Source organism: Ammospiza nelsoni, chromosome 6 (assembly GCF_027579445.1).
Source record: "Ammospiza nelsoni isolate bAmmNel1 chromosome 6, bAmmNel1.pri, whole genome shotgun sequence".
Taxonomy (NCBI): domain Eukaryota; kingdom Metazoa; phylum Chordata; class Aves; order Passeriformes; family Passerellidae; genus Ammospiza; species Ammospiza nelsoni.
In genome coordinates this window covers 27,894,203-27,920,456 of record NC_080638.1, presented here as the reverse complement: position 1 = coordinate 27,920,456, position 26,254 = coordinate 27,894,203, and the positions used below count along the sequence as shown (strand labels likewise).

General features: G+C 43.4%; 1 protein-coding gene across 1 annotated transcript in view; it reads right to left on the bottom strand.

Moving 5' to 3' along the window:
• Nucleotides 1-26,254, bottom strand: part of MAPKBP1 (mitogen-activated protein kinase binding protein 1) — a 100,444-nt gene that overhangs the window by 62,153 nt on the left and 12,037 nt on the right. The window contains exon 3 of the mRNA XM_059473813.1: nt 9,114-9,205. Within this exon, the coding sequence (XP_059329796.1) occupies nt 9,114-9,205 (92 nt within the window). The remainder of the gene's footprint in view (nt 1-9,113; nt 9,206-26,254) is intronic.

Below are 26,254 nucleotides of genomic sequence, written 5' to 3'. Positions count from 1 at the left end.
TGGGAAGGAAGAATAGAGCTACCAGCTCGCCTCTGAACTGAACTCAGTTTTCTGTTCAACTCAAAGCAGGGTTCCCACATCCTAGGGAGATCCTCAGGCTGCTCTTCCTGGGGAAAGGCATCTGCCTCCTCTCATATATTCCCTTTCTCTACAAATTTCCTGCGAACAAATTTGTGAAATGTCCCAGAATGTTTTATTTCAATTTTATCATTCCCTTGAAAAATTCTCAATTCAATCTAGATATCAAAAACTATCTGCCAGTCTAAACAAGTCAAGGCTTCCTATTGTGGCTTTTGGGGGTCTGGTTGGGGTTGGTTGAGGTTTTCTGGCTTGTGTTGTTTTGTTTTTACAAACAGCAGCAAATTTTTATCAAGGGCCACCAGACTTCAGCTTTGATTTACCCTGAGTGCAGAGAGTGGGTACTGCCTGTCACAGGTCCTGGCACTGGGAGGGCTGCAAGAGAGGGCACAGATTGTGCTCCTTCTGGGACAGGAGGTTCTGTAGCCAGACAGGGATGGAGCAGTGTGCTCCTCCATTGATCTCAGCTGCAAAGTCCTGCCTTTTCCAGCTGCCTGACAGAAAGGATGAGCACAGGCTGATCCCAGATAGTATGGGGTACACAAAGAAATTTTTGGGAGACAGGGCTCATATCACGTGGCTTCTCTTGAAAGACAGGGAATAAACAGATACATTGGTACCTGGAGGCTTGAAGGAGGCTGCCATATCAGACCTATTGCTGATGCCAGATCCTCAAATCATAACTGTAGGATAAAACATCACATTACATCTCTATCTGTCCCAAGCTGTAGTGGCTGGCTACAGAGCAGCAACCCATCCCTTGTAACCTGAAGGTTGGATTGGCACGTGGCACTCAGGACAAGGACCCAGAAGCTCTGTGCACAGGGGAACAGCACTCTGTGTACAGCACAAGAGCAGCTTGCCTCAAAGGGACCTGGCAACACCAAATATCAGCACTGCCCTGACTCACCTTTCAAGAACAAGAGTGGCACAACGTAGAAGTCATACAAGGTCTGAAGCCAAGCACTCCACAAGATTCCCACTGTCCACCTCAAGAGCTACTCCACAGCTGGCAAAGATGGCATTAACCAACTCCCCATCCAGCAGCTGAGTTCTCAGATGCAGGGACTCAGCTCCCAACACATTCCCTCCAGCTGTCTGACAGCACCCCAGTGCTGCAGTCTTCAATATATGCTGCAGCACTTTTGGCAGACTTGACTAAGTGTCCCTCCAGTTTAGTAAGAAGCTTTTCTGCCCAGCTATTTTGAGGTTTTGTCCTATTTTTCTCCCTTTTCTGCTGGGAAACAGGTTAGCTGCAGGTCTGAAGCTTCATTGCTACCTCATTATTTAAGATTCTATCAAATATTATGTCCTCTGCTGGTAGTCAAAGGTAAAGAATTTTAATTAATAAGGCAAGAGACCAAAAGCAACCACACACACACACTAGGGGACTGGCTGATGAAAACTGCCTGGAAGTCAGTTTAACAGGTTTGACTCCAGCTCTGGTAAAGTCTTAAACCAGGGGAGTTTGCCTACAGCTCCAGGTGATTGCTAGTACTGCTTTGTTTGCTTATTTGTCTTCTCTTCTGCCAAACCAAGCAAGGTTACAGCTGAACTGATCAATACACAACTGCTCAGCTAACAATTCTACTCTTTAGGTGCAGTTTTATTAGAGACATGGATTCAGTGTGGAAGAGTCTCCAGTACTCACTGGAGAGACGAAAAGGGAGACCAAGAAAAAAAAAAGTAAAAATTCCTGTCTGGCTGTTATGGACACGTAGAAATAGCTCACACAAGAAAGACTGCCCCTACTCCAGCAGTCAGGACCTTTTCTGTATGAAGTGCAATGATGGGGATTGAGAACTGGATGCAGCAGCTACCCAGATTTGAAGAGGGCAATTACCCCAAACTGCATGATTGTTACTTGTGAATGTCATGGGTCAACTGCAAGAGAACAGAAGAGAGGCCATAGCCCCTTAAATAGGCCATAGCCCTCTTAAATCCACCTCTGATAATTTAAATATCAGTTACAATTATTTGGCCTGAGAATAAAGCACTGTTGCAAAGCATATCTCCATTGTTTTGTCCCAATACAGACTTCACTCTCTTGCCAGAGACTAATACTGCATCAGCCTTCTTCAGCCCACCCTTCTCCACAGCTATTTCTTTAGCTAAACCCTCCCCTCCTCCCAATCTACATTAATAAAGAGAAGTAGTGAACAAAGTCTTGTTACACCTCAGTACCATGCCCCAGCGCAGATACCTTCCTTTCTCTCCCGTGGGTATTTAACACAGGGAGATTTGAGACACAAAGTATCCCTGCTTCTTTCTGAGAAATCTGCTACTGCTGGGGAAGGAAAGGCTTGGCTACTTTTTGTCATCTTTTTGAATAGATCTTCTTGAAACCCAGTGTTGTTCACTTTTGACACAAAGTTTTGCTCCAGGTTGTAGTGGCCTTACTCAAACCATTCTGCAGATTCTAATTATGTTTAACGATCTCACTTAAGGGGATTTTCTTATCTTCATCTCTGAGCCCATCATCACAATTGTGCCAGCTGGAAAATCTCCCCAGATGGCATGTTAAGCACAGTAGCCTCACAGAAGGAAGGTATTAACAACACTCCAGATTCCTGGGAGATGATGAGGGGAAAGAGGTCCAACTCTTGAAAGGCAACTGTCCTGTTTCAAAGAAGACAAAGCAAGCTGCCTCTGATGGGACCAAAGATGCTGAAATCTGCTTTGGAGCATACACAAGAACTTCATTTTATTGTAGGTTTCTACATCTTTTCAACACCATAAGATTCTCCTTTACAAAAGATCATAAAAAGAAACCACAGAGCTTCTCCTTCAGAGCTTTTGGTAAGTAAACTTGAAGGAGACAGCACCAGTAGAAATGGATTTACCTATTGGCAACCCAGCAGCTCAATTATTTCAAAATCCCTGTACCAATTCAGGCTGCATTTGGGATACAGCCCAATAGCATTACTGCTTATGCTAAGCAAAATTAGTGAAAAATTGTACCTTCACAGAGGAGTAGAGCTGTGCTCAAACTGCTCATGTACCATGTACTGGCTCTATAAGGAAGTGGATTCCTTCTGTGCACCTAGAGTTTTCTAAGGCAACTACCATTGTGACACCCAAGCAATGTGATCAATTAGTTAATAAAAACAGGCACTGAAATAATGCAGGAATACTTGTTAACTTACAAATTAGGATTTCACTGTCCATGTCACCACTAATTCTAACCTGGTCAAATTGGTCATCAGTCTTGGAAAGATCCCAGTTCAGAACAGCATTCTGCCTCATTCACCATCAGTCACCTGTTAGATTTGCCTCTCAAAATTTGTTACTGTACCTCACTGACCAAAACTTTCCACTTTAAGTACGAAAGAATGAGCAAGGCAACATCATACCTGCTCAAGTTACACAATGTTTATCCTAAATGTGATTTTTCCATTGTGGGTTATATACAGCTTAAGGTAAAGCGAAATTGTTCTAAACTGATAATTTATTACCTTGTGCAGTAATCTATCTATATGATGATGGGAAATTATGACTAAAACTTTCCAAGAGAAAGTTTTCCATCCACATGTGGATGGACTGGAAACCACTCAGCCTTACAGCCTATCTACTGGAACTGGAAAGAAGTATTTGAGAGCAAACCAACAATCACTTCTGGAAAAGAAAAATCTCCATTCTTTCACCTTCCAGAGGGACTTACCACTGAGCTATGTGAGACAGCTACACATGTGTTGAGCAGGCTCCTAGATGGATTAGAACCAATTCACTCATTTCCTGTTCATCCCCTTCCTCCCTTTGCTGTGATAGAGCCCATCATCACTGCCAGTCAGTGCAGGACCTGACAGCCAGGAGGGATATGACTCAGAAGGGCTGAGGAGTTCAGTGGCTTCCACTCCATTCTGCAAATCAGCTGAGGGTGAGGAATGCAAGAGGGGAAGACACAGTGAAAAGAGACTGTGGCTGGATGTTGCTGCAGTGCAGGCCACCACATGAGAAGCTGCTGCACTGACATGCAGCATGCACAGCACAATTGCAATAAAATAAAATTTGACCCAGAACTGTGCAGTTTTCTGATTTGAACACTCATACAATTATTTATTTTGGAATATTACTTGTCCTTTCTCCAAAAAACAAAACAAAACCACAAACAAACTAAAACCCCAAAGTGATAAAGCTGAAGAAGGAACAAGTCTAACTCTTCAATCAGATCATGCAGCAAAAAGTAGCAGGATAAAAGACTCAGTATCTTCATTTTAACTTTGATCATCCATGTCCTATTGTCCCTCCCTTCCTATCTACAAATAAGGATGATTCATTCTGAAATGGGTCAGAATAAAGGGGCATCCAAATCATGTGTTCAGCAAATGTACTGTGCACACACACAGAGCTAGCCAAGGACCTGTGTCTGTACTGTGTACAGTAATTTCTGAGAGAAAGCCAGAGAAACTCTTTTTTCTATGTCTCAGAGAGACAGGAGCTGCTGTATGTAAAGGTCATTCAAGAGCTGAAAGGAGGAAAGAATAAAAGAATATGCAGGTTGAGACTGATCAACTCAGCACACATGCTATGTATCAAATACCAGTTTTCCCATCAAGGAACACTAATGTAAAAAATCCCTGAAATCTATCAGAGTGGCTCCAAGTTGATGAGCAGAGCTAGAGGGATGCTTAAGCTGACCAGAGCATGACTGCATAGTGTTTAAAAGGCATTGCACACTTAAGGCACAAAGTGCTGTGTTCCTGCTCCTCAGAAGAAAAAGCACAGGATGCTTCCTCAAGCAGGCAAGAGCCTCACCAGAAGATCAGGTTCCCAACCAGCTATGAGGATCAGCTGAGAGCCAAGAAAAAAAGAACAATGAGAAGTAAAATCAATCAATCAGTCACACCAACCTACAAGGCTTAAAAAAAACTAGTAAACAAAACACCAAAACCAGATAAGCTGACTAAAGCTATCTTAGCAGCTGGTCTAGAATTTAAATTATAGACATTTCACACACCCATTTTTTCCTTTTTAATGTTAGTCATCCTCAGAGGATTTTCTTAGTTTTGTTTCTCTTCTTGTTTCTAGGAAACAGAGCCTCAACTAGCTACTGAAAAAAAAAGCCCATAAAAAACTCAAAAGAGAATAAATTGAGAAGAGCAGGGGAAATGCAAAGCAGGGGAATTGAAACAAAAGAAGGCCAGAGCAATGGTCCTACCACAAGAGGTAAAAAAAAATGGTACATTTCTGTACTCCCCTCACAAGAACAACTTTGTTACTCACTGCAAAACCCAAACAAAGATCCAATTAAGCAAATTTGGGTTTGTTTCACTCGACAATATAAAAACAGGTGAATGCAGGCAGCAAATGCAAGACTTTTGCAGAGGATACAGTTTTCTCTCTTTATGTTGTCTTATCTCCCAAGACAAGAGCCTTATATCAAAGTGGTAGCCTGGAATATCTGCAGTACTCAGTGCCTTTAGCCCTTTACCACTGACATGAAGAAAAGGTCTCCTATAACACAAACATCCCACAAAAAACATACCAGGATCAGCATAGCTGCTGTCTCCCACTGCCAGAGAGGGAGCCCCATTACGGTCAAAGCAGAGAAAGGATAATGTGTGCAAAAGACATTGGGAAAAAAAGGAAAAAATAATGTAACACTCAGCTCTTTGGCACAACAGTTGTGGAATGAGTTTTGTTGCATTGGGAATTGCTTCTTTCATCAGTTTAAGAAACTTCCCGGGAGATTCAGAAACTCCAGGAAAGAGAAAACTGAGAAAAACAATCACATTTTTAAAAAAACCTATTTTAAGCAAACCAGAGACCCAAATTAAGATTATGCTCAAAGAATGCCAAAGCTCATTCACATAGTTGCTTGTATACCTGACTTGGATGAAGTCACAGTGCCTGGGGCAACTGTTTTGATCTCAACCAAATCAATCTAGGTATGTTGAAAGTGTTCTTAGGAAAATACAGCGTTGTTACGTAAATTCAGCTTTTAGGGGTGGGACTGGAGGAGCAAAGCATCTGCATGTCAGCATTGCAAAACCTCCCTACACGAGCAGTGGGATGGGGAAATCACTGGACTACAAGTGAGGATGACCAAGTTGCATGAACAGGTCATGAAACAACTGTGCATGAGCCATGCCCAGTCTGCTACATCAGACTCATGTAAATAGTTTGGTGTCCAGTAAATGCACAGTTCTGTCTGAGCAACAGAACCCAGATGGTCATAACCACTGTCACAGGGTCTGGTTGGAGTCCTGTCATCAGTGCTGCCCCTCAGGGTTCAGTACTGGGCCCAGTGTTGTTTAACTTGTTCATCAGTGACTTGGATGAAGGAGCAGATGCCTCCTCAGCAAGTTCACTGATGACACAAAGCTGGGAGGAGTGGCTGATACCCCAGAGGGCTGTGCAGCCCTTGAGAAGGACCTCAGCAGGCTGGAGAGATGGGCAGGGAAGAACTGTCAGAAATCCAACAAAGGCAAGTGCAGGGTCCTGCACCTGGAGGAATAACCCCATAGCACAGGCTGGGGCTGACCTGCTGGAGAGCAGCTCTGCCAGGAGGAACCTGGGGGTTCAGGTGGACAACAACTGAGCCAGCAGTGCCTTTGTGGCCAGGAAGGCCAGTGGGAACCTGGAGTTCATCAGGAAGATCACTGCCAGCAGGTCAGAGGTGATCCTGCCCCTCTGCTCAGCCCTGGTGAGGGCATATCTGGAGTGCTGTGTCCAGTTCTGGGCTCCTCAGTACAAGAGAGACATGGAGCTCCTGGAGTGGGTTCAGCAAAGGGCTAGGAGGATAATTAAGAGACTGGAGCATCTCTCTTACCAGGAAAGGCTGAGGAAGCTGGGCCTGCTCAGCCTTGAGAAGAAACAATGGAGAGGGGACCTCATCAATGTCTATCAGTGTCTCAAGGGAGGGTGCCCGAGGATGGAGCCAGGCTCTGCAGTGGTGTCAAGCAACAGGACAAGAGGCAAAGGGAAGAAACTGATGCACAGGAAGTTCCACCTGAATATGAGGAAAAGCTTCTTTACTGTGCAGGTGACAGTTCAGTTCTTTACTAAACAGGTTGCTCAGAGAGGCTGTGGAGTTGCCCTCGCCGGAGATATTCAAGAACCATCTGGATGTAATCCTGTGCCATGTGCACTAGGATGACCCTGCTTGAGCAGGGAGGTTGCACAAAATGACCCAGTGTGGTCCCTTCCAGCCCTACCTATTCTGGGAGTCTGTTTAATTCAAATAGAAACAAAAATACACAAAATGAAGCCAATGTACCAGAAAGGCCAGGATTCTTCCAAAGCAAGAGACATTCACTGCAAGTCAATGGGGGGAAAAAACCCACAAAAAACAACAAACCAAACTAAAAAACACCACTAAAAAACCAACAAGACCCAAACTGAACAAGATTATTAGATTGTTACCTTGAGACTGTATGACTGCAGCAAATCACAGCAGTATCAGGCCAGCCATGGCACAAAAGCAGCAAGTCATAAAAGCATTTGAACTTTTAGAACACACATCTAGTATATTCCTGCCCAGGCCATGAAATGTTACCACCAACAAGTAAGGACAGGAATTCCCCTGTAAAGCCCTAAGGAACCACATAACCTTTTAATTAGCCAAAAGAAACCCCAGGTGTACTCACACTTGATTAAATCAATGTCAGGCATGCTCATCAAAGGACGTTGCTATTAACAAAGCTAACCTACCTTCAGCTATGCAAGAGCCCAAAATGAGTTCATTGCACTCATTTTCTTCTCTCTTTGCTCATTTCAAGTGTGAGCATATTCAGTATCAGAAAAGATACACAGGAAGAGGCAAAACACACCAGAATATATTTGCCTGGCTCCAAAGAGTTCAAGCATAACAGACGCTGTTGAACAATGATGTGGACCTCAAATTGTCTGCAGATTAACAGACTGCTCACTGACAGAAAAAGAGGCAATAGGCATAAATTAAATCATAAAAATTTTTTTAAACCCTTTCTTTTTATGTTTTTATTTTGTTGGTATTACTATGAGAGTAGTCAAACACTGGAACATGGTGCCCAGAGATGGTGGGATCTCCATCTCTGCAGATATTCAAAAGCTGTCTGACCATAGTCCTGGGCAACCTGCTAGAGGTGACCCTGACTGAGCACCAGGGTTGACTAGATGATCTCAAGAGGCTCCCCCAACCACAGCAATGTTGTGATTTAGTGAACTAGGATATCACCAGGACAAGCAAAAATTTCTAGCCAGTTTCACTGACTCCATCTCTCATTTTAGCCACAAATACAGAATCTTTAAATGCTGCTAGCACACTTATGGTACCCTTGAAAACATCATCTACAACCGATGTGGAAGTTCTTGTCTTCTAATTCCAGCTTTCATGTCTAAAGAGTATGTCCATGCAATATGACTTGGAGTCACGTCCTTTGTCTTCTCTTTTAGCTTACTGACAGCAGAAAAAGCTCAAAGAAGAGCCAAACTCATATTGATTCCTACATTGCAGCAGACCTCTCCAGCCCTCACCCATGTCCCTGTAGGTAGCTCTTTTGCTTTCCATCAAAGTCTCCTTCTGGATACCTCTATTTGAACTTAGACTACGATTGACAAGATGTGTTTCATTCCAAAGAACCAACATATAAGCAGGTTCAGGCTGTTAGCCTGAAATATTTCCTCACATTTGGCTGAGGAACATGACAAATCATAAATTGCAGGGCATCTACAAGAAGGCTTCTGTCAATTCATTGAAAGAATCATTTGTTCCATTAGGTTTTTATTGGATTGAGAATCACACTGAGTTATGCCTATGTTCATCACACTACAGAACACAGTGAAAAGTCCACAAAATGCATTTAACTCCCAGCTTAGAGCAAGAGGAATGAGACTAGTTCCATTAAAAGGGATCTCATTAAAATTAAAAATGATAATGCAACCCCTCTCCCCTGCCAATTAAACTAACAGTGCTGAGTCTCATCATTCTCTGGTGTTTAAAGAGCAGTAAATAGGCTTCCTATAGAAGATGATCGTGGAAACAACCTGAATCTTTATGTTAATGCATCAGTCATGGTTTACTTTAGCTTTGAGGAATGTGGTTAGTAACTCACCCAGCTGGATAAGCAACGAGGCCAGTTCTGGGGTCGCAGGCCAGTCCTCTGCCTCCCGACACGGTTATGCCCAACACCTTCTCCAAAGTCACCTAGAGCATACAAGAAAGAAAACAGGAAGTACCATGAAATGTGAGTGCAGTTCAAATAGACCCATAACACAGATGCTGATAGTCTGGTTCACACTGGTTCCTAGAAATCCACTGAGAAGCACCAGGTACAAAAGCAACTCCATTCAACTTTCAGTATAGGCACAGGAAAATACTGCTGGGGTACAGAGAAGGCATTATCGACCCACTTATTACTTTTTCTATGTCAGAGCATTGCAAAGAGAGCAATGCAAGCAGCAGACAGTACTGGTGAAAAGCTGGGATGCACATTCATTGGCCAGATTCCCATCCTTCCAGTAAGAGCAACATACCACAGTCTCTAGAGCTTGGCTCTTTCCTGAAAACAGTTTCCAGGTTGACACATCCAGTAGCATGTGGTTCAGCCTGGTCTCAGCCTTGTATTCCTAGTAACTGAATAGTCCATTTTTCCTATGGTGCTGGAGGTGGAAATCACAACCAGTGGTTGAGGGTATCCCTTGCCAGAAGTGTGAAATAGAACACCATAAACATTCACAAGCCTGCTGCATACCAATGACCCTTGCAAGAGACTGTTATCTAAATGTCCTCATACTCCCCTCAGGCAAACATCTCCACTGTTTTTAAAAAAAGAAAAGAAATGCAACTGGGAAGAGCTACTTGGAAGATATAAAGGCCTCCGTGGTAAGAAGCTGATAAAAGAAAAAAAAAAAAAAAAAACCACCACCAAGACGGGGAAGGACGGGTGACAAATGGACACGACACAATGTTTCAGGAGCAGAGAAGGCCAGGGAGATTCAGCAATTGCCCCAAAGCAAAAGGCTGCAGTGGGATTACACTGCACAAAATCTGGCTTGTGGCATAAAAGGACTCAACCTCTGAGCACAAAGCAGCTGTCAGCCCTGGGGTTATTTTGACCGACACAAAATTATTCTCTTTCCTTTACATTTGCACAGCTTCATTTTATTTATTATATATTTGATGCATACATTCTTCCCCAGCATTGCTGTCTGTGCCAAACTCAAGAATTTTACTGGGTCACAGTCTTCTGTTTTTAATTATCATCATCTAAGTCATATTTGGTTAAGGCCTTAGGGGCACGGACACAGCATCAGAAGTTACTATTGTAATAATTACTACTGACTTTAATAGCTGCCCTGAAGACGAACATCTTGCATTTATACCGAGGTGGAGCACAAAAGGCAGGGGCGGGGCAGGTTTCCCACGCCACCCTGACCGCACACCTTACCAGACCTGAGGAGTTTGGCTGCAGGGTGAGACACAAGGCTCAGGTTACTAGGTAAGGGGCCAGAAATAACCCCACACAGAGAATCTCCTTGATTCAGCAAGTAAAACAGAGCTGAGGTACCACCACTTAACATGAGCCTTCCATGCTTTCAGTTACTTCAAATTTGGCCTGCCTTCAAACAGTGACATGGAAAGTTGAAGATTTCATTTTCCAATCTTTGGAGCAACTTGGTCTTTTTTTCCCCTCTTACTAATAATATACCCCAGGTACTTTAAGACATTATGAGAACCCACCAAATTCTCCCCTTCTCTTGCAAACTGAGAATCTCTGAAAACATGGCTTTTACAAGACTCCACTGGATTTTTGTTAAGAAAGAACATGCAAATAACAATGTAGTTACAAATCCACTGATAAAGAAAGGAACTAGTTTTGTTTCAACTTAATATTGGAATAAGGTTGGGGAGAGGAGTGGGAAAGGCCAGGAGGATATCTACTCATCCAGATTTGTTAACAATACTTCAAAACAAATCTTTTTAAAGCAGCTCAAAAACATGCAGAAAGAACTCATTGATGCTGCTGCTGAGAATCTGGCTAATATCAGCAGTTTCCAAACTAGAAGAGGTTTGAATTCATACAGAAAATGCATTCTTGACAGCAAAGGAGGAAGTGGAAGAGACATGTGCCATCAAGTAGTTCCATCTAGATAAGGCACCAATTACTTGATTCTGTCAGCAAACATCAATTTAGCAATGCTGTGATTACACTGCTCATTGCAGGCTTTAGTTCAGTCTGGCTGTAATTGCCACTATCCTAAAAGGCACTGCTTGACCTTGGCCAGGCAGATATTCAGCAGCAATTCAGCAACCTACTTTCACCAACAGGTATGATTTTGCTCTGCAAGGACATTTACTGAGCCTCTCAGTGTGCAGTCTTACACCACAGCGGAGCTGACCTTACTCAGCCCAGTGATATCCCTCTCCTGACAGTCCTGGCATGGCAATTACATGTCCAGAAGGCCAAACCAGCAGAAAACCATGTTCTACTTGTAATTTTCTGTTTGTTTTCTGTTTGCCAGCCTGGGGAAACCCACAGGAAGATCAGACCAAATTCAGGGGGAAAAAACCCTAAAACAAACATACCTTTCCCTGGCAACTGGATCAATCTAGCTGCACAGCCAAAGCCCAACCTGACTCCTACAAGTCTTTAAGAAGAAGAGAAACCAAACAGGAACACTACCTGATTTGTCTTGACATCCTCACATCACCAATACCAAAATGTCACCCTTACTCCAGCCTCCTCTCTCACTCTAAAGTCAGTGGAGGTCCCCTGCTGCTTTGCCAAGGGACTTTTTGTGGCAAGGCTAGGATGTGGAAAGTCTACCTTTCTCCTATGGTCCGCACACAGCTTGACAGAAAAGGAGTAGCTCAGTCTTCCAGTCTGATTATTTTAGGGCCAGCAAGTATCTTCTGGCCTCCAACAGACCATCTGTTCCTTTAGAAAAAGGCAACTGTCAAGGCCATACCTCTGATATTGACAGAAAAAGTGCTACAGAAATAGATAACTGTCTCTAGACTAAAGATTCACAACTAACTTTCCAAAAAAGGTTTCCCCTCTTTTGTTCCCAGTCTTAACTTCAAAAACTTTCTAGTGTAAAGAACTTGAAAGGCAACCCCACAAAGCCTACCCAAAGGCAGCAACTCCACTTGATAATACTTGAGTATTAAAACCAACTTGCATCAGAAAGTACGCATATAAATTTAAAATGTAACCAAATGTGATCTTATGAGACTTGTGAGATCCACTTCCACCAACCTGCCCACAATACACCAGTTTTTTCCCCATGACCATCTTCCTGACTAGGTGACATAGGGGCAAGAGATAGTCACTTTGTCAAAAAATTTGAGAATGAAAAACATTTCAGAGAGAAAAACAATAGATAACACAGTATGAACTGGAAGCATCTCAATTTGCCAGCTAAAACAAATGAATTCTTAATATGGTTAATTAGGGCAAAACCACATCAACTTTAACTTCCTAATCTGGTATTAAGATTTGTCAGCAAAGGGCAGATCAGTCGATACAGGTCTGCACTATCCACCTCTGAAGTTACCACTTCCTCCTGTGGTAAGGGCAGTCTCCCAGCCCTACACAGCCATAAACACTGCCATTCATACAAGTCTCCCAAGCAGTACTTCAGCACATCCCAGTCTGAAATACATTATTTTGCACACCTTCCCAAGGCTCATCTGAGCCACAGGACCTGGAGAGTTCCCCTGCAGATTTGAGACACTGCTCATTACCAATAGCTCCTGTGTTTGCCCAGTTTGAATCCTACAGTTGTCAGACATGTCACTGCTTGCTCAGGCCTTCACAGGCAACTAATGGGCCACCTCAACACCCCCATCCAAACCTGGAAACAACTGCATGATTAAACCTGCCATTTGTACCTAAATTAGAGGCAGCAGAGGAGGCTGACAAGCTGCATTTGTTACTTCATCTTGAGGCTTCTATTAATAGCATTTGGCACTTTCAGTCAACATTCTCTGTGCGACTTGCAAGAGCTGTTGAATTGATCCACACACAAAACACTTCTGCAGCTCATTTTGCACTGCCACTTTGCTATCTGAAACCATCCCATCTCTTTTCCTTTAAGGTCAACTTTTACTCAAATGTCGATGCTCAATATACACTCTTAGGCACCAAAACCTGTGCAGCTAACACCTATCTTGCAAAATCTGATATTCAGCCATTTTACAAAAATTTGGTGAGTTGGAACTGCACAAATGTGTATAAAGAAATTTTTGTGTTCCTTCCACATCAAATCCCAACACCATCAGATAGGTAGGACCAAACCAGCAGAGTCCTGAATTGCAGGACTCAAGGCACCAACAGGTATTCACAGCAGCTGGGCCTTCCCAGAAAGAGGGGTCCCACTGCAGCCCAATCCCGCCTGAAGTCAAAGGGCACATCTGACAGCAGCCCTTGCTTCCACCAGGCACAATCCCACACAGTGCATGGGGCAAGCCCATGCTTGGGGAAAGAAGCCATATCATCTCTGCCTTCCTACGGAGGTGCAGATAATCGTTTCAGAAAGACTGATCTGAACAGCCCCAGCCAGCCTTGTCTGGCTTCTCAGAAAACTCCACGTGTGACCAGCTGCACCCAGGTCTCAGAGTGAGTTTTGTTCTTGCGTGAGCTCTTTCTGTTGTTTTGAGAAAGTTATCACAAACAATTGCTTCCATATGCTATAAGGACAACACAGAAATCCTTGAAGGATCATCCCAACTTAACCCCCACCTGTAAACACTTTCCTCTTTCCCATCATTTGCATTCATTTGGGACCATCTACACTTGCAAAGCCACAGGGGAGTACAGGAGCACTGTGGCCTGCACATCCAGGCAGGACTCTGTTACGAAGCAGTAGTAAACACACCCAGCACAGCAATGACTTCCACCAGAACGGGTGCCAAAAGGGACAGTTCGTCACACTGACAGTCCTGCCTGACTGTCACAGGCACTCTGCCTACAGCTGCACTGTTTCACTACTGAACCCCTGGGTAGGAGCTCCTGTATCTGTGCCTGTTTGCATAACAGCAGATTTCTGAGGTCTGCCTTCATCTTAAAAGAGAGAAAGAGACATTTTCAAGAGAAAGCCATCTTTAGGCTTTAGGCCACCAGGCATCCCTCAAAGAGCTTTGACTGCAGGCTGAATAATAAATAGCCTGCTGCCACTCACACCACCATTCTCCCCTGCCAGCAAAAGACTAAGTTAGGAGTTCAACAGTATTTGAGCTCCTTATCCTCGCACTCAAATGCTAAAGAAATTAGAGTTTTCTGACTTGATTGTCTCACTACCTGCCTTCTTATGCTATCTTCATTCTCTTTTGGGCCCAAATTCTCATTGTTCACTACAAGCACAATTTATTTAAGCATGGAAACAAAAAAAGCAAAGTATTTGAAAGGATCTGTGCTACTCTCCAGTGCTCAAAATGACAACCAAGTGGAGAAAACTGATGTTACTGTACAGGGCTGCCCACACACTCCAGCACCTACAGCATTAAGCAGGAGGCTACAGCCTGAGAAAACCATGTCCAGTAAGCAGATATGTCTGTTCCAGACTTCAGGAGATCAGCCACCTTGGATCAGAGACCAATATCTAGCCCTGGTTTCTTTTCCCATTTGCAGCCAAAAGGAGGAAAGTCAGAAAGAATGGTATAAAAAAAATGTATGGACAAAGGTTAAGATCAAGGAAAACAAATTTGATTCTTTCTCACATCCTGTCAGTCTTCCAGTCTCAAAATAGATATTCTGCATTTTTAACTTATTTCAGTAGAGTTCTCCACCATGAACTTATCCACTTTGTCTATAAAAGCTTAGCATTCACCACATCTTTTGGCAAGGAACTCTACCAGTCTGGTATATTGCAAGATGAACCATCTGTCATTATTTGTTTTAAACCTTACTTCTAATAGTTTTATTTTACATGCCTCAATCTTTGTATGGGAATAGACAGTGAACAGTCAGTCCCTATCCACCACCTTTAGGTGGTTCATGATTTTGTAAGGAGCTATACTATCACCTCAAGTCATCTGTGTTCCAAGTACAAGAGTCTTCTTGAAGTCACTTTATGGCTCTTCTGAAAGCCGTTTCATATCCTCTATCAGCTCTTCTGTGAAGCCCTTCTATGTTCCCTACGTTCTTCCTGAGACAAAGGGCAAACACCAAGACCACATGTAGCTTTCCAGGCATGGCCACAGCAAGTGTTTACAGAGCAGGATAATAAAGCCTGTTTTGTTTTCCATTTTTTTCCCTTACTCTCAATCTGCCTTTCTGACATCTAAGATCATTTACAGAGAACAACAAAAAGGTCACCCTGCTCAACAAAGTCACAGGTAAGACCTGCTGCTGCTTTGCATTTGGAAACATATCCCCCATTCTGTCCTGTCTGCTGCCCTATGGAATGGGAAAGCCTATTCTTGAATTAATAGTTTGATTTTAACGTGCCCCTTTCTCTCCATACCGTTGTGAGCATCTATGATCAAGAGCATCCTCAGAGAGAGTTCTTGCAGCACAGCTATTCCAATCCAATCCAGAATGGCTACTTCAGCAAATGTCCACAAGCAGACAATTTCTATTTTAAAAGCCTTCCCATGGGCCTATGTATAACACAGTTAACGTTCAAACCCATTTAATTAAGTGGCGGCATCGAGTCAATATGACAAGACAACATCCATCAGAGTTCATCTACCGTCCACTGCACAATGTGCCTGCCCTCATGCCTCTCCTGCTTGAAAATAGGCATATTAATAATGCATGTGCAAAGGCACGGGCTCCTGAAAAAGCAAAGGACACAGAAATCTCTCAGATACATGACCCATGAGGGCCACTTCGAAAATCCTTCTCTAGCACTTAATCAGTTGTAACTAAGTAACAGTCTTGGAGGGGGGGAAAGGGAGGGAAGTGGCTACATAATCATCTGGGCTTTTGTCTTAAAAAAAAAAAAAAAAAAAAAAAAAAACCCCAAAAATAAAAAACCCTTTACTGACCAACCTGAGATCCTAGTCTTGAGACCCCAATGTTCTTTGGTCCAATACACTGACACAGGGAGCTCCAACATCAGGCGTGAGTTTCACAGCAGCACCGTGGTTTGCCCGTCTCTCTCTCTACATTCTGCTCCCATGGTTTTCAGCACCTCTGCATGCACTCCAACGTGTTTTCCATGCTGCTACACAGCAAAGTCATATCAATGCACTCTGGCATCCAATACGTGAAAATGCTGAAAATGTGGCTGTACATTGTCAGCGTCAGCATTTAAGAAAGCTGTCTATCTTACATAAGTGAAATTCAATACAGAGCGCCAAATCTCACAGCTGGCCCTGTTTGTACATCCCTGCTGCTGCCCCCGAGCCCCACCACAAAAAAGCACGTCCAACCTCCAGGGAGCAGCGCACACGTTGTAGGCACTAATCCATCGTCTGAACACACTGTCTGATGGCCTGTTACTGCTGCAGAAAAACAAAGGCTTGAAGTTTTACATTTAGTTCTGCTGAGCTTCGTTTGGCACATAAAACACAGAGCACTAATTACAGCATACTGTTCTACTTAAGGGGCTGTCAGCATTTCCACTGCAAAGCCTTCATTTCAGGGCTTTATAACACAGCTGTGAAATATTCATTTTGCACTTCAGCTTAACATGCAAAGGTCTGGCTTTGGACCAGGTTCCCCGGCCTGATTTTTTTTTTTTGAGGGGGGGAGTTAGGGTTTTTTATTGTTGGTCTGGCAGGGGAAGGGCTGAAGATGGGTGGATAGAATTAACTGCAGGAGGTCTTTGACTTACAAAAGCACACAAACAACAAAACTACTCAGCTCCATAGTTGGTTTCTGCCCCTCACCTACCCAATGTGCTCCTGTGCTTTTGTTTATGAATACAGAATATGCACTTCTAAATTTCTTTTACATGTAAGTATTTTATATTTTTAAGAGGTTTTTCTATCCTCTCCCACTTCTCCAGCCAGTCTTTCTTCCTTCAGCAACCAACGCTAGGAAAGAGTAATGTCTTGACAAGCCTGGAGACTGAAAATATTCCACCTGCAAAAGGCAACAGTAGCAAGCCAAGCTCCAACACACCCATTCAGGAGGTCTCTGGCTGACAGAGCAGTCTCCATTTCTCTCGCTGTAAGCTTCCTAAGCCTTGCCCACAGCCACCATTGCCCACCTACACCACCTGCCCAATTGACCCTCCGGGAACTACTGCAAGACCATGAAACTGGTTTCATGCAATCCACTACACAGATATGTTCTGATATTTAAGGTGTTTCCAGCCAATATCCAGTTTAAAGGCGGTATTTGTGGGGAAAAGGATTGAGAGCTATAAGCAAGCTTCACAATTGACCAATTAAAAAAAAAAAAAATAAAGTGAAAGAGGAAAAAAACCCACAAAGCAAAACAAAACAGAAAAACACCTGACCAGACCATCATAGTATGACACAAGCAGCTGCCAATTTGATGCAATTTGATTTCAAGATAACCACTTTAAGATCGTCAGGGCACAATCTCCCTCAACCCAAGTTATGAATGGCACTCCTTGGCACAAAAGTGGCAAGAGCAGAAACTGACTTGCTAAAAGGTTTTGAATCACTGAGTTATGGGGAGCATTACATTACATTTGTAAATCTGCATAATAGCAGAGGTGGGATGGGGGTATTCCAATGGAAGTGCTGAGCCTCAGCTCTAATGCCTCCACCAGGTGTGTAGCACAGGGGTTGCAACTGGGGTGTGCACACATTTATTAAAAATTATCCAGACATTTAGAGAAACAGAGCAAATCAGGGATGAAGGTGGGAGAAACGAAACCCAAACAACCCAGGGTCTCCATAGGCTGTCTTTCCACAGTGTGCATGCATTTGTCCATCTCTCCACAGAGCCTCTCTTGCCTGCTCTCCCCTCCTGGCCTCCTCACTGCGCTGGCTGCCTTCAGTCCAATTCCAGCTGTCAGGGCTGCATTCCTGACCCATCAGCCCCAGCTGTCGGGCCGACGTGCTGAATCTGCACTCTGCCTTCTTCTTCAGGCACCTGAAGAAAGGCAGTCCCAGGCAGGCCATAAATACCATTGCACAGCTCCAGGGAGTGGGTGGGAGGCTATTAAAAGCACCTCTACCAGCAACCATAGTGAGGGAACTTAGAACAGAAGAACACACCTGCAAGTGTTCCTGCAGCCTGCAAAGAGGACATGTAGAGGATTAATTTCCTACCAGCTTCTACAGCACAACTTAGTCATCATTCAATAATCTTCTGTTTCTTTGTTTAACAACAGCCTGGACAACCAATTTTCTCTTCCCCGCTCCCACATTAAGTTAAATTTCTTCCTAAATATTGCAGGGATGAGGAGAGGTCATGTAACCTTACCAACTCCAGACAAAGGCAAGACAAGCAGCAGTTTCTCCTTCTTCTACCATTCAGTCATGATTCTCACTGTAAAAGCAACACCAACTCAGACTTTATTGAGATTTGACAAAACTTTCAGAAAATCTGAGCTTCAGAGATACAAGTGTGGTGAAGGAACAGGGAAAAAGTGTGTGTAAATTGTCCACCATTGTCAGTGCTGTCATGATGCTATTGTGACTTTGATATGGGAAATTCTTTTTTGTTGGTATAAGCAAAATTTGTGAAGACTACAATGAATGCATGAAATGAATGCAAAAAGAAAAAGTGACATCAAACAGGCTACAGGTATTCCTGGTACATAAAGAGTCAATCCTGATTTGTTCCAGACTAAGCATCTGCACATGGAGTCAATCAGATCAGCTCCACAGGCAGTTAAGCCCCATGGAACAAAACAGAGACACCTCTGTGTGGGCAGGCTTCAAAGAAACCCTTCCTTGAGCTCTTGGGACCTGGAATTCTGCAGGATTACTCCTTCACAAGAACCAGATTTTTCCACTTTGCAAATGTGCATTACTTTTTCATAAGGAAAGAGAGTAGACAAGATACCAGACTTTACATAGGGTATGCTTTGTCCTCCTATACATGCAATTTGTCCAATGATTTCTTTTTCTTTGTAGTAGAAGATGAAGCCAATTCACTTCCTCTGCATCAAGAACTACCTATACAAGTTTTAGGTACAAATACAAACTTGCAACACTGCAGATCAGTGGAAGCAACTTCTGACTTTCTGGCAATCTCACACACTGGTCTCCTCCAAATCCATGCACGGGGCTCGGAATACAGGCAAGGAAAGTGCTTCAGTGAAAAGAAATAGAAAAAAAAAGTCTATATAGCTCCCTTGGGCAGAGTTTCAGTTACTCATATAAGGGTTTGAAATCAAGCAGGAACAAACGGTTCTCTCAGCATAAGGGTCACTGTTCATCATCATTAATCATCACTTCCCAGATAGGAAAGGCTCCTTCCCCTCTGTTTTGCCCAGGCTTTAGCACTCACAAAAAGCAAGAGACAAGAAAAAGAGCCAATAGGAATGTGGGCACAGGCTGGCAAGGTTGCTCCCTCTGTGGCTCTGCTGAAGTCCCTCCTCTTGGTCCCAGCCCTGAGCTGAGCCTGCTCCTAAATGCAAACAGGCAACAGTTAAAAGTCCACAGCTTCTCGGGCACACGCTCCAAGGAAACCGTGGCAGCACCACATAATTCTTGACTCTGAAGCAGTCAAACACAGGGGCCATAACACAGCACTGCTCACACTGATACTGCCATGGCAAGGACTCCCTCCTAAATCACCTCCTGCTGAACTCTATAAACAACACATACATTCAAGCTAAACTTGGACACAGGGAAGAAAGAGAGGGAGCAGAACGTCTTCCCCACAGTCAGCCCTGCTGAGGGGAGCCACAGAAGGAAAGCCACATCTCAGCACTTCAAGAAAAGCATCATGTTACAATCTCCTTCCCCTTAATTTCTTCTCTGGGGCTTATTTTTGGTATAAACGGATCTGTGAACTGTTTGACAAGGCTTGGGGGGGAACTTAGTGGTTCATCTTGAGTCCAAGAGTAGAAACACACAGAGCTACGCAGGATGAAGAAAAGCCTTTTGATCAGCCTGTCTGAGGCAACACACGTAATTTGTTTGCAATTTCTTTTTTCACCCATGACCCCATGCCAAATCAATTAATTTTCATCCTTCACCAGTGATTTACACAGCCATTCTGCCCTAAAAGTCTTCAACTGCCATATCTCACCCCTACCCTACCCACCTCACATTTTCATAAAAGCAACTATGCCTTCTAGAGAAGAGCATAGCTGTAGGAAGTTTTAAAGAGACTGTAAGTAGTGTCTTAAAGAGACTCTGTATGTACAAGCCCCATCCTTTTATGCCCAGATTCTTTCCACAGAGCAGGTGTCTCAGAGCTCATCTCTCCTGTCACCTGAAGGATCTCGCCTGTAACTCCTGAACCGCTCCAGGATAAGACACCTTGTCCTCCCATGCATGCATCTCCCTAAGATTTCAGTGATGTTATGGGAGAAAGCACATACCCGCATCCTCAGGGAATGAGAAAATGGTTTTGTAATTTTTAAAGATAATTTAAATCAGCTTACAACATGTCAACAATTTAAAAGATGCTGAGATGGGAATAAATACAACAGGAAGGACAGAGTAAGAGCAAAGCATTTATTACCCAGACAACATCCCTATGGAAAGAGGCAGGAGGTTAAAAGATTAGATTTCCATCTCTCCCAAAACATTGTCTGAACTATTTATTATTAGTTTCACAGTACTTTCAAGAAGTCCCAACAAACACAAAGCCCTCCTGTACTCACAGCAGGCAGCAACGTGTACTCTCACACAGTTGGCAATCTACAACCAAGAAGTATAAGAGGACTAGGTGGCAAGACCACACAAACACTGAGGTTAAATGTCTTAAACATGCAACAAATTAGCAACAGAACTGGGAATAATCTTACTCCCTCACAAATTTCAGCAGCTATCTACTGCATAGATCATGCTGCACCACTCCTGTACTTCCCTCCTGCTTGAGGCCAAGGACAGTATTTTTAAAGAAAGCTTAAAAATTAATCAAAAGAAAGCATACGAGAATTCTCTCTTTTGCTCAAGCCAACCAGTATGTACAGGAGGAGACATTCAAGTGTTCTGCCTGCCCCCTGCCAAGACTCACTGCCCAGCACTAGGCAATCCCTCCCTGCACTCTTCCCTGCCCTCTGCCCCAAAGAATAAGCTTCTTACAGAATAGACTTTATCAGCATCTTGCCCTTCGTGAGTCCTGGAATTAAGAAGCTCTTCACATCTGTCCATCAACATGCATATTGAGCACCCAAGAGATTTGTCCTGTCAGCCAGAAAGGAGACCACATCCCTCAGGGGGATTGATACAGAGGAACATGGGCCAAAGATTGAGAAAGCAAACTGAAGAGAACAGCACATGCACTGACTTCGACCATCTCCTCAACAACCCTGCTGCCACTTCCCCTCCTGTTCCAGTACAGAGGAAAGCCCTTCACCTGTAACATGGTGTCTCTGGTGTCCCTGTCACGTGCCCCTGCTGCTCAGTCACCAGCACAGACAACTCCAGCAAACTCATATGTGCTCAGCCAGGTACACACCACTGAGCCATCCTCCTGCTGCAAAGATGCAAAGTGGTGCTTCAGGAGAAGCAATCATCATCCAACAGTCACAGCAGATGCAGAATTCAGTTGAGTCTTTTCCAAATAGTTCAATTTTTTTTTTCTTACAAGTTTTATGACATAGACCCAGCATCCCAAAGACCTGAATGCTCTTCCTCTAGGACAGCAGCAAGAAACACCATCGATCCCCACACTTTTGCATGCACACACACACACAGACGAAATCACCACTAAATAAACCGGAGAGAGACAAAAGGCTATAAAGGTAGCTACAAAGCAATGCTAAACAAACTCATTAAGTCATTCATTCAACTTGCTTTCATTCTTCACTTACTCTGCCCCTAAATCACTTCTTCCTGGGATTTTCCCCAAGGACCTTTTCAGTTTATTTTCCTGAAGGAAACAAAGTCTGTAAACGAGGGGTACAGTAGTCCAAGATAAGATGACATATTTGAGTAGCTGTTAAAGTGACTTAACAGAAAAAAAAAAGCCATCCAAGTCCCTTAAAACCCTAAAAGAGGGAGTAGCTCTGGAAAAGAAGTCTCCTCTAACTTGCATTTAGGTTCAGGAACATGAGTAACTGGTAGAATTACCAAATGTGAGAACTGGGGAAGTAACACCGTACTCAGAGGAAACAATTCTTATCCACATACTTGAAAAACTCTTGGTTTTGTTACCATGTGGTCTCTGTCACATTTCAAGAAAGCAAACCTTTGCAATAACCACTATTTTTTACTGCTCTTGTTTAGAAATTCAGAAAGCCCTAGATCCAGGGCACAACCAACTCTTGTTGCTTCAACACTTGACAAAGAACTGCTGCTTTTACATTCTTAGTTCTTAGCAGAAATTGCTGTTGTAAAAAGTAGAAAGCAAAAGTAGAGATTATGGAACTCCAGTCTTCCATAATTAGTAGGGGGGCAACCCTCCTAATTTCCTGGTAAATAGCTTTAGACACATTCACCTACTTAGACGCATTTAGCAGAGTCTGTCTGGATAAGAAATAACTTTGAGTGACACATGTAGTTCAGAAACACCTGAACTAAGTACATTTCTGCAGTTTAAACAAGGGAGATAATAACCAGGCAAACACTTGAAGAGCAAAGCAGCACAAGAGAGAACATCCCTATTTGTGCTGGACCACCATGCTAACCCTGGTCAAACTGTATTTTTCTCTGGTAAAAAGAGAGCTGTAAAGCTTCTATGCAGCTTGTGTCCACTCCCTGCTGCGGTGCACTGGCAGAGAGGTAGTGGGCAACTGCTGGATACAAGATTTGCTGTCACCGCTGCACCAGAACTGGCTCCTGCATGAATCCAGGCTGCAATTCCCATCACTGCCCAGAGGAGAGGTGTTGGATGAAACAGAGCTGATGGCCTGTCAGAGCTGAACGAATGCAGCTGATGATTTGCACTCTTACACAAAAATGCAGAAAGAAATGACTGTAGAATTGTTTGTTGGAGCACTGAAACCCAAAAACATTCCCACACGTACACTGTCTTGTCTCTCTTCTAAGTACATCAGTCTGTTTAAGGAAAGACCTGCAAACATGTCTGCAGGTTGATACCTGCAATAGAGCACTTAGGAGACAATACTGGGCTACTGTCTCTGTTTAAAAATTAGCCAAAGACAAAAGAAGTACTTAGAGTTCAAAGATGGAATTAATATAATCCACAAGCAAAGACTAAAACTGGCTGCTCAGTGCCTATCAGTACTTGCTGCTATTTCTACAGAGGTCATTTCCTACATTTCCTTTAGGTGAGATACAAATCTATCAGTGACAGAAAGGACCACAGAAACTGGCACAATCTGCCACAGCAGCCAAGCTGACTGAGCAAATACTTGCACTAAACAATCTCAACAAAGAACCAGAAAGCTGCTTTTAAACTGCAAGAGTTATGTTCACAAGCGCTGCCTGGGAGAAGTCCTACGCATAGTCCCCATGGTTCAAAAGATGATAGCAGCATCTCGATGCACCCATGAAACCCCAGATGATGCCACTCCAACATACTGCTCCCTACCATGTGTGACATCGTGATGATCAAGGCAGCTCCACAAGTACCCATACTACCTGTCTAACAGTTTGAGAAGAAAAAGTCCAACAGTTCAAGCAAACTCAGCAACAGTTCTGGAGTCAGAAAAAACTACGATTGTCACAGACCAAACTCTGTGGTGTTGGGCCACCAGGTTGTTGAAACTGAATCCTGGGATTTCTGACAGATGTTTCACCACAAGAGAAAAGAGCTGAGCAATCTTCAAGCAGGAAGCCAATGCTCCAGACCCAAGCACTTATGCTCTTCCCTGAAGGCATGCCATATGGCATTTGTTGTTGCTTTCAGCCACCTTCCACAGCCTTTTCCACTGGAGATAGAGTATCTGGAAAGTCTTCTTGAATCAGCTGTAAGGAAGAGAAGCCCTGGGTCTACCACTTTCTTCTATTTATACCAACAACATTACTGCACCAGTTCAAACATATTTTATATATAGCTCTGTGGCTTATTTCCAGGCAGAAGTAACTCAATGCTGGTGTACATATGTTTAGACCACAGCAATTGGAAACAATGTCCCATAAACTCTGTTAACTGCTGATCCACTGTAACCAGAACAGGCTCTACAACTGCAGAAATACAAACCATGATAGGAAAAAAAATTAAATTTTATCCACCCAGAAGCTAAATAAGCCAGTTGCCACCTGCACAGCACTGACAGACCTCCACTGTAGCCCCAACAGATTTATAGCTGTAAGTTTACAGCCAGCTCTTGTCACATCAAGATACAGTGTTTGACTGCCAAGACACCACATGGAGGTGACATGGGTGTGGGCCAGCATAAGGGCAGACATGCAATACACAGAGCATCTGCCAGTATCCACTTGCATTTTGTAAACTTAAGAGTGGACAAACAGAAGATAGTTAGATGTGCACAGCTCTATTTGTAAACCCTGTACTGAAAATGCCAGCAGTGCTACTATATTTTGATGAATCTGACTTGAATCCAGTACCCATAAGCTCACACACTGAAAAGAAACAAGAATGACAAGGAGCAGGAGCCCTGGCCCAACACCTGAAGGCTGTTTACCTCAGCACTGGTTGCAGGGGTCTCAGTGACACTTGCTAGAAAGCTCACAGGTTACTGATGCCAGTGCTGAGCCTAGGCTTTGACACGACCTCAGGTGAGCCAAGCTGCAAACAGCAGCCCACATGCAAAAAAAGCAAGATGTGATAATTACCATGCCTTTCACCAGACTGTCCCTCTCACAGACTTCAAATACAGCCCTGTCAGTCTTCCCAACACACATAAAAACAACCTTTCATCACATTTTTCTCTGCAACAGCTAAATACTGGGAGGGTGGACAGGGAGGACAGATATGTGATTAACATGTTTTCAAAAAAAAGCTTGCCTTTCTTTTGCCTGAACCCAATGGGACTGAGCTTTAAAGAGCAGAAAAGCATAATCAACACTTCACAAGTATCTAAAAAGGCACATCACCTTTGGTTTTGGGAAGTGGAAAAGTTAATGACCACCATCTCAGGCCTCTGGAGAGACAGGCGTCTCTTCTCCTGGGGTATAAATAACCTAGCTTTATCCTGCATAAACCTGTTTGTAACTTTAGGGATGGAACTGCCCTTCCTGAACATGCCAGGTTAGCATCTTGCTTAGATCAGAGGAGGCTCTGTCACTCTGTCAGAGAGCTTTTAGATGGGGAGAAAAAGGGAAACCAATTTCAGGGGGGAAATAAAAATGGAATTTCTCTGGTCAACTGCTTATTTGGAGGATGTGAAACAGGGAAAGAGAAACAGTCTCTATTCCATGTTTCACAGGACTGGTAAGCAACACATTCAGGAAATATGGATTATTGGACAAAGTGCAGCTGTCAAAACATGATGAAGACAACTGCATGATATACATATAAGGCATGCACACAGATATGTGCATTAAATGAATCATCCCACAGAGACTCTGATCTTGCAATCAGCCACAGAGACACTTATCTTTACATCCATTGGGTAAAACAAACCACTCACACTCATACTACCTCACTACACAAAGTTAAGCACATGCTGAAGCACCCACAGGAATGGTGCCAGAGTTTGCATTCAGTTTTCTTTTAAACCTTTCAAGGTCATCACAACTCTAAAAACACTACAAAGAGTTGTGTAAGACTGTGTACATTACAGCTGCAACATAATACCACTGTCACTTCATAAGCAGGGGAAAAGATCAGGCTGTAAGTTACAGTACTAACAGGCACACTAAGAAAAGTAACGTACACTGAACCAGAACAGAGTATGGCCTTCGTATTAAACACACGCACACAGAAAAATAGAAACACAATCATACCATCATCCAACCAGGCCTCAGCATTTCAGTACACTCTACAAGGCAAAACCCTGCTTGGCAGCTCTTTACAGTACTTTCCTTTCTGGGGATCTGAGAAAAGCATCCAAATGAAATCACAGTAGAGAGTGGGAGAGCAGGACATGGGACAAAACACAGGCAGCAGACCTGGAAGTAAATTCTTCTTCCAGAGAGATGGCTGCAATGCACAGGCAGCATTCCCTTTGCTGTCCAGAGACAAGACCCTCTCCCCAGCAAGGGAAACCACCCACTTTGACATTCTATGATGGATTTTGTTTCTAAGCACTTCTTTCTGTCCTAACTGCTTCTGCAGCTACAGAGATCACTGATGATTTATAGTTCTGCCATCTCTTCAGTATGAGAGCT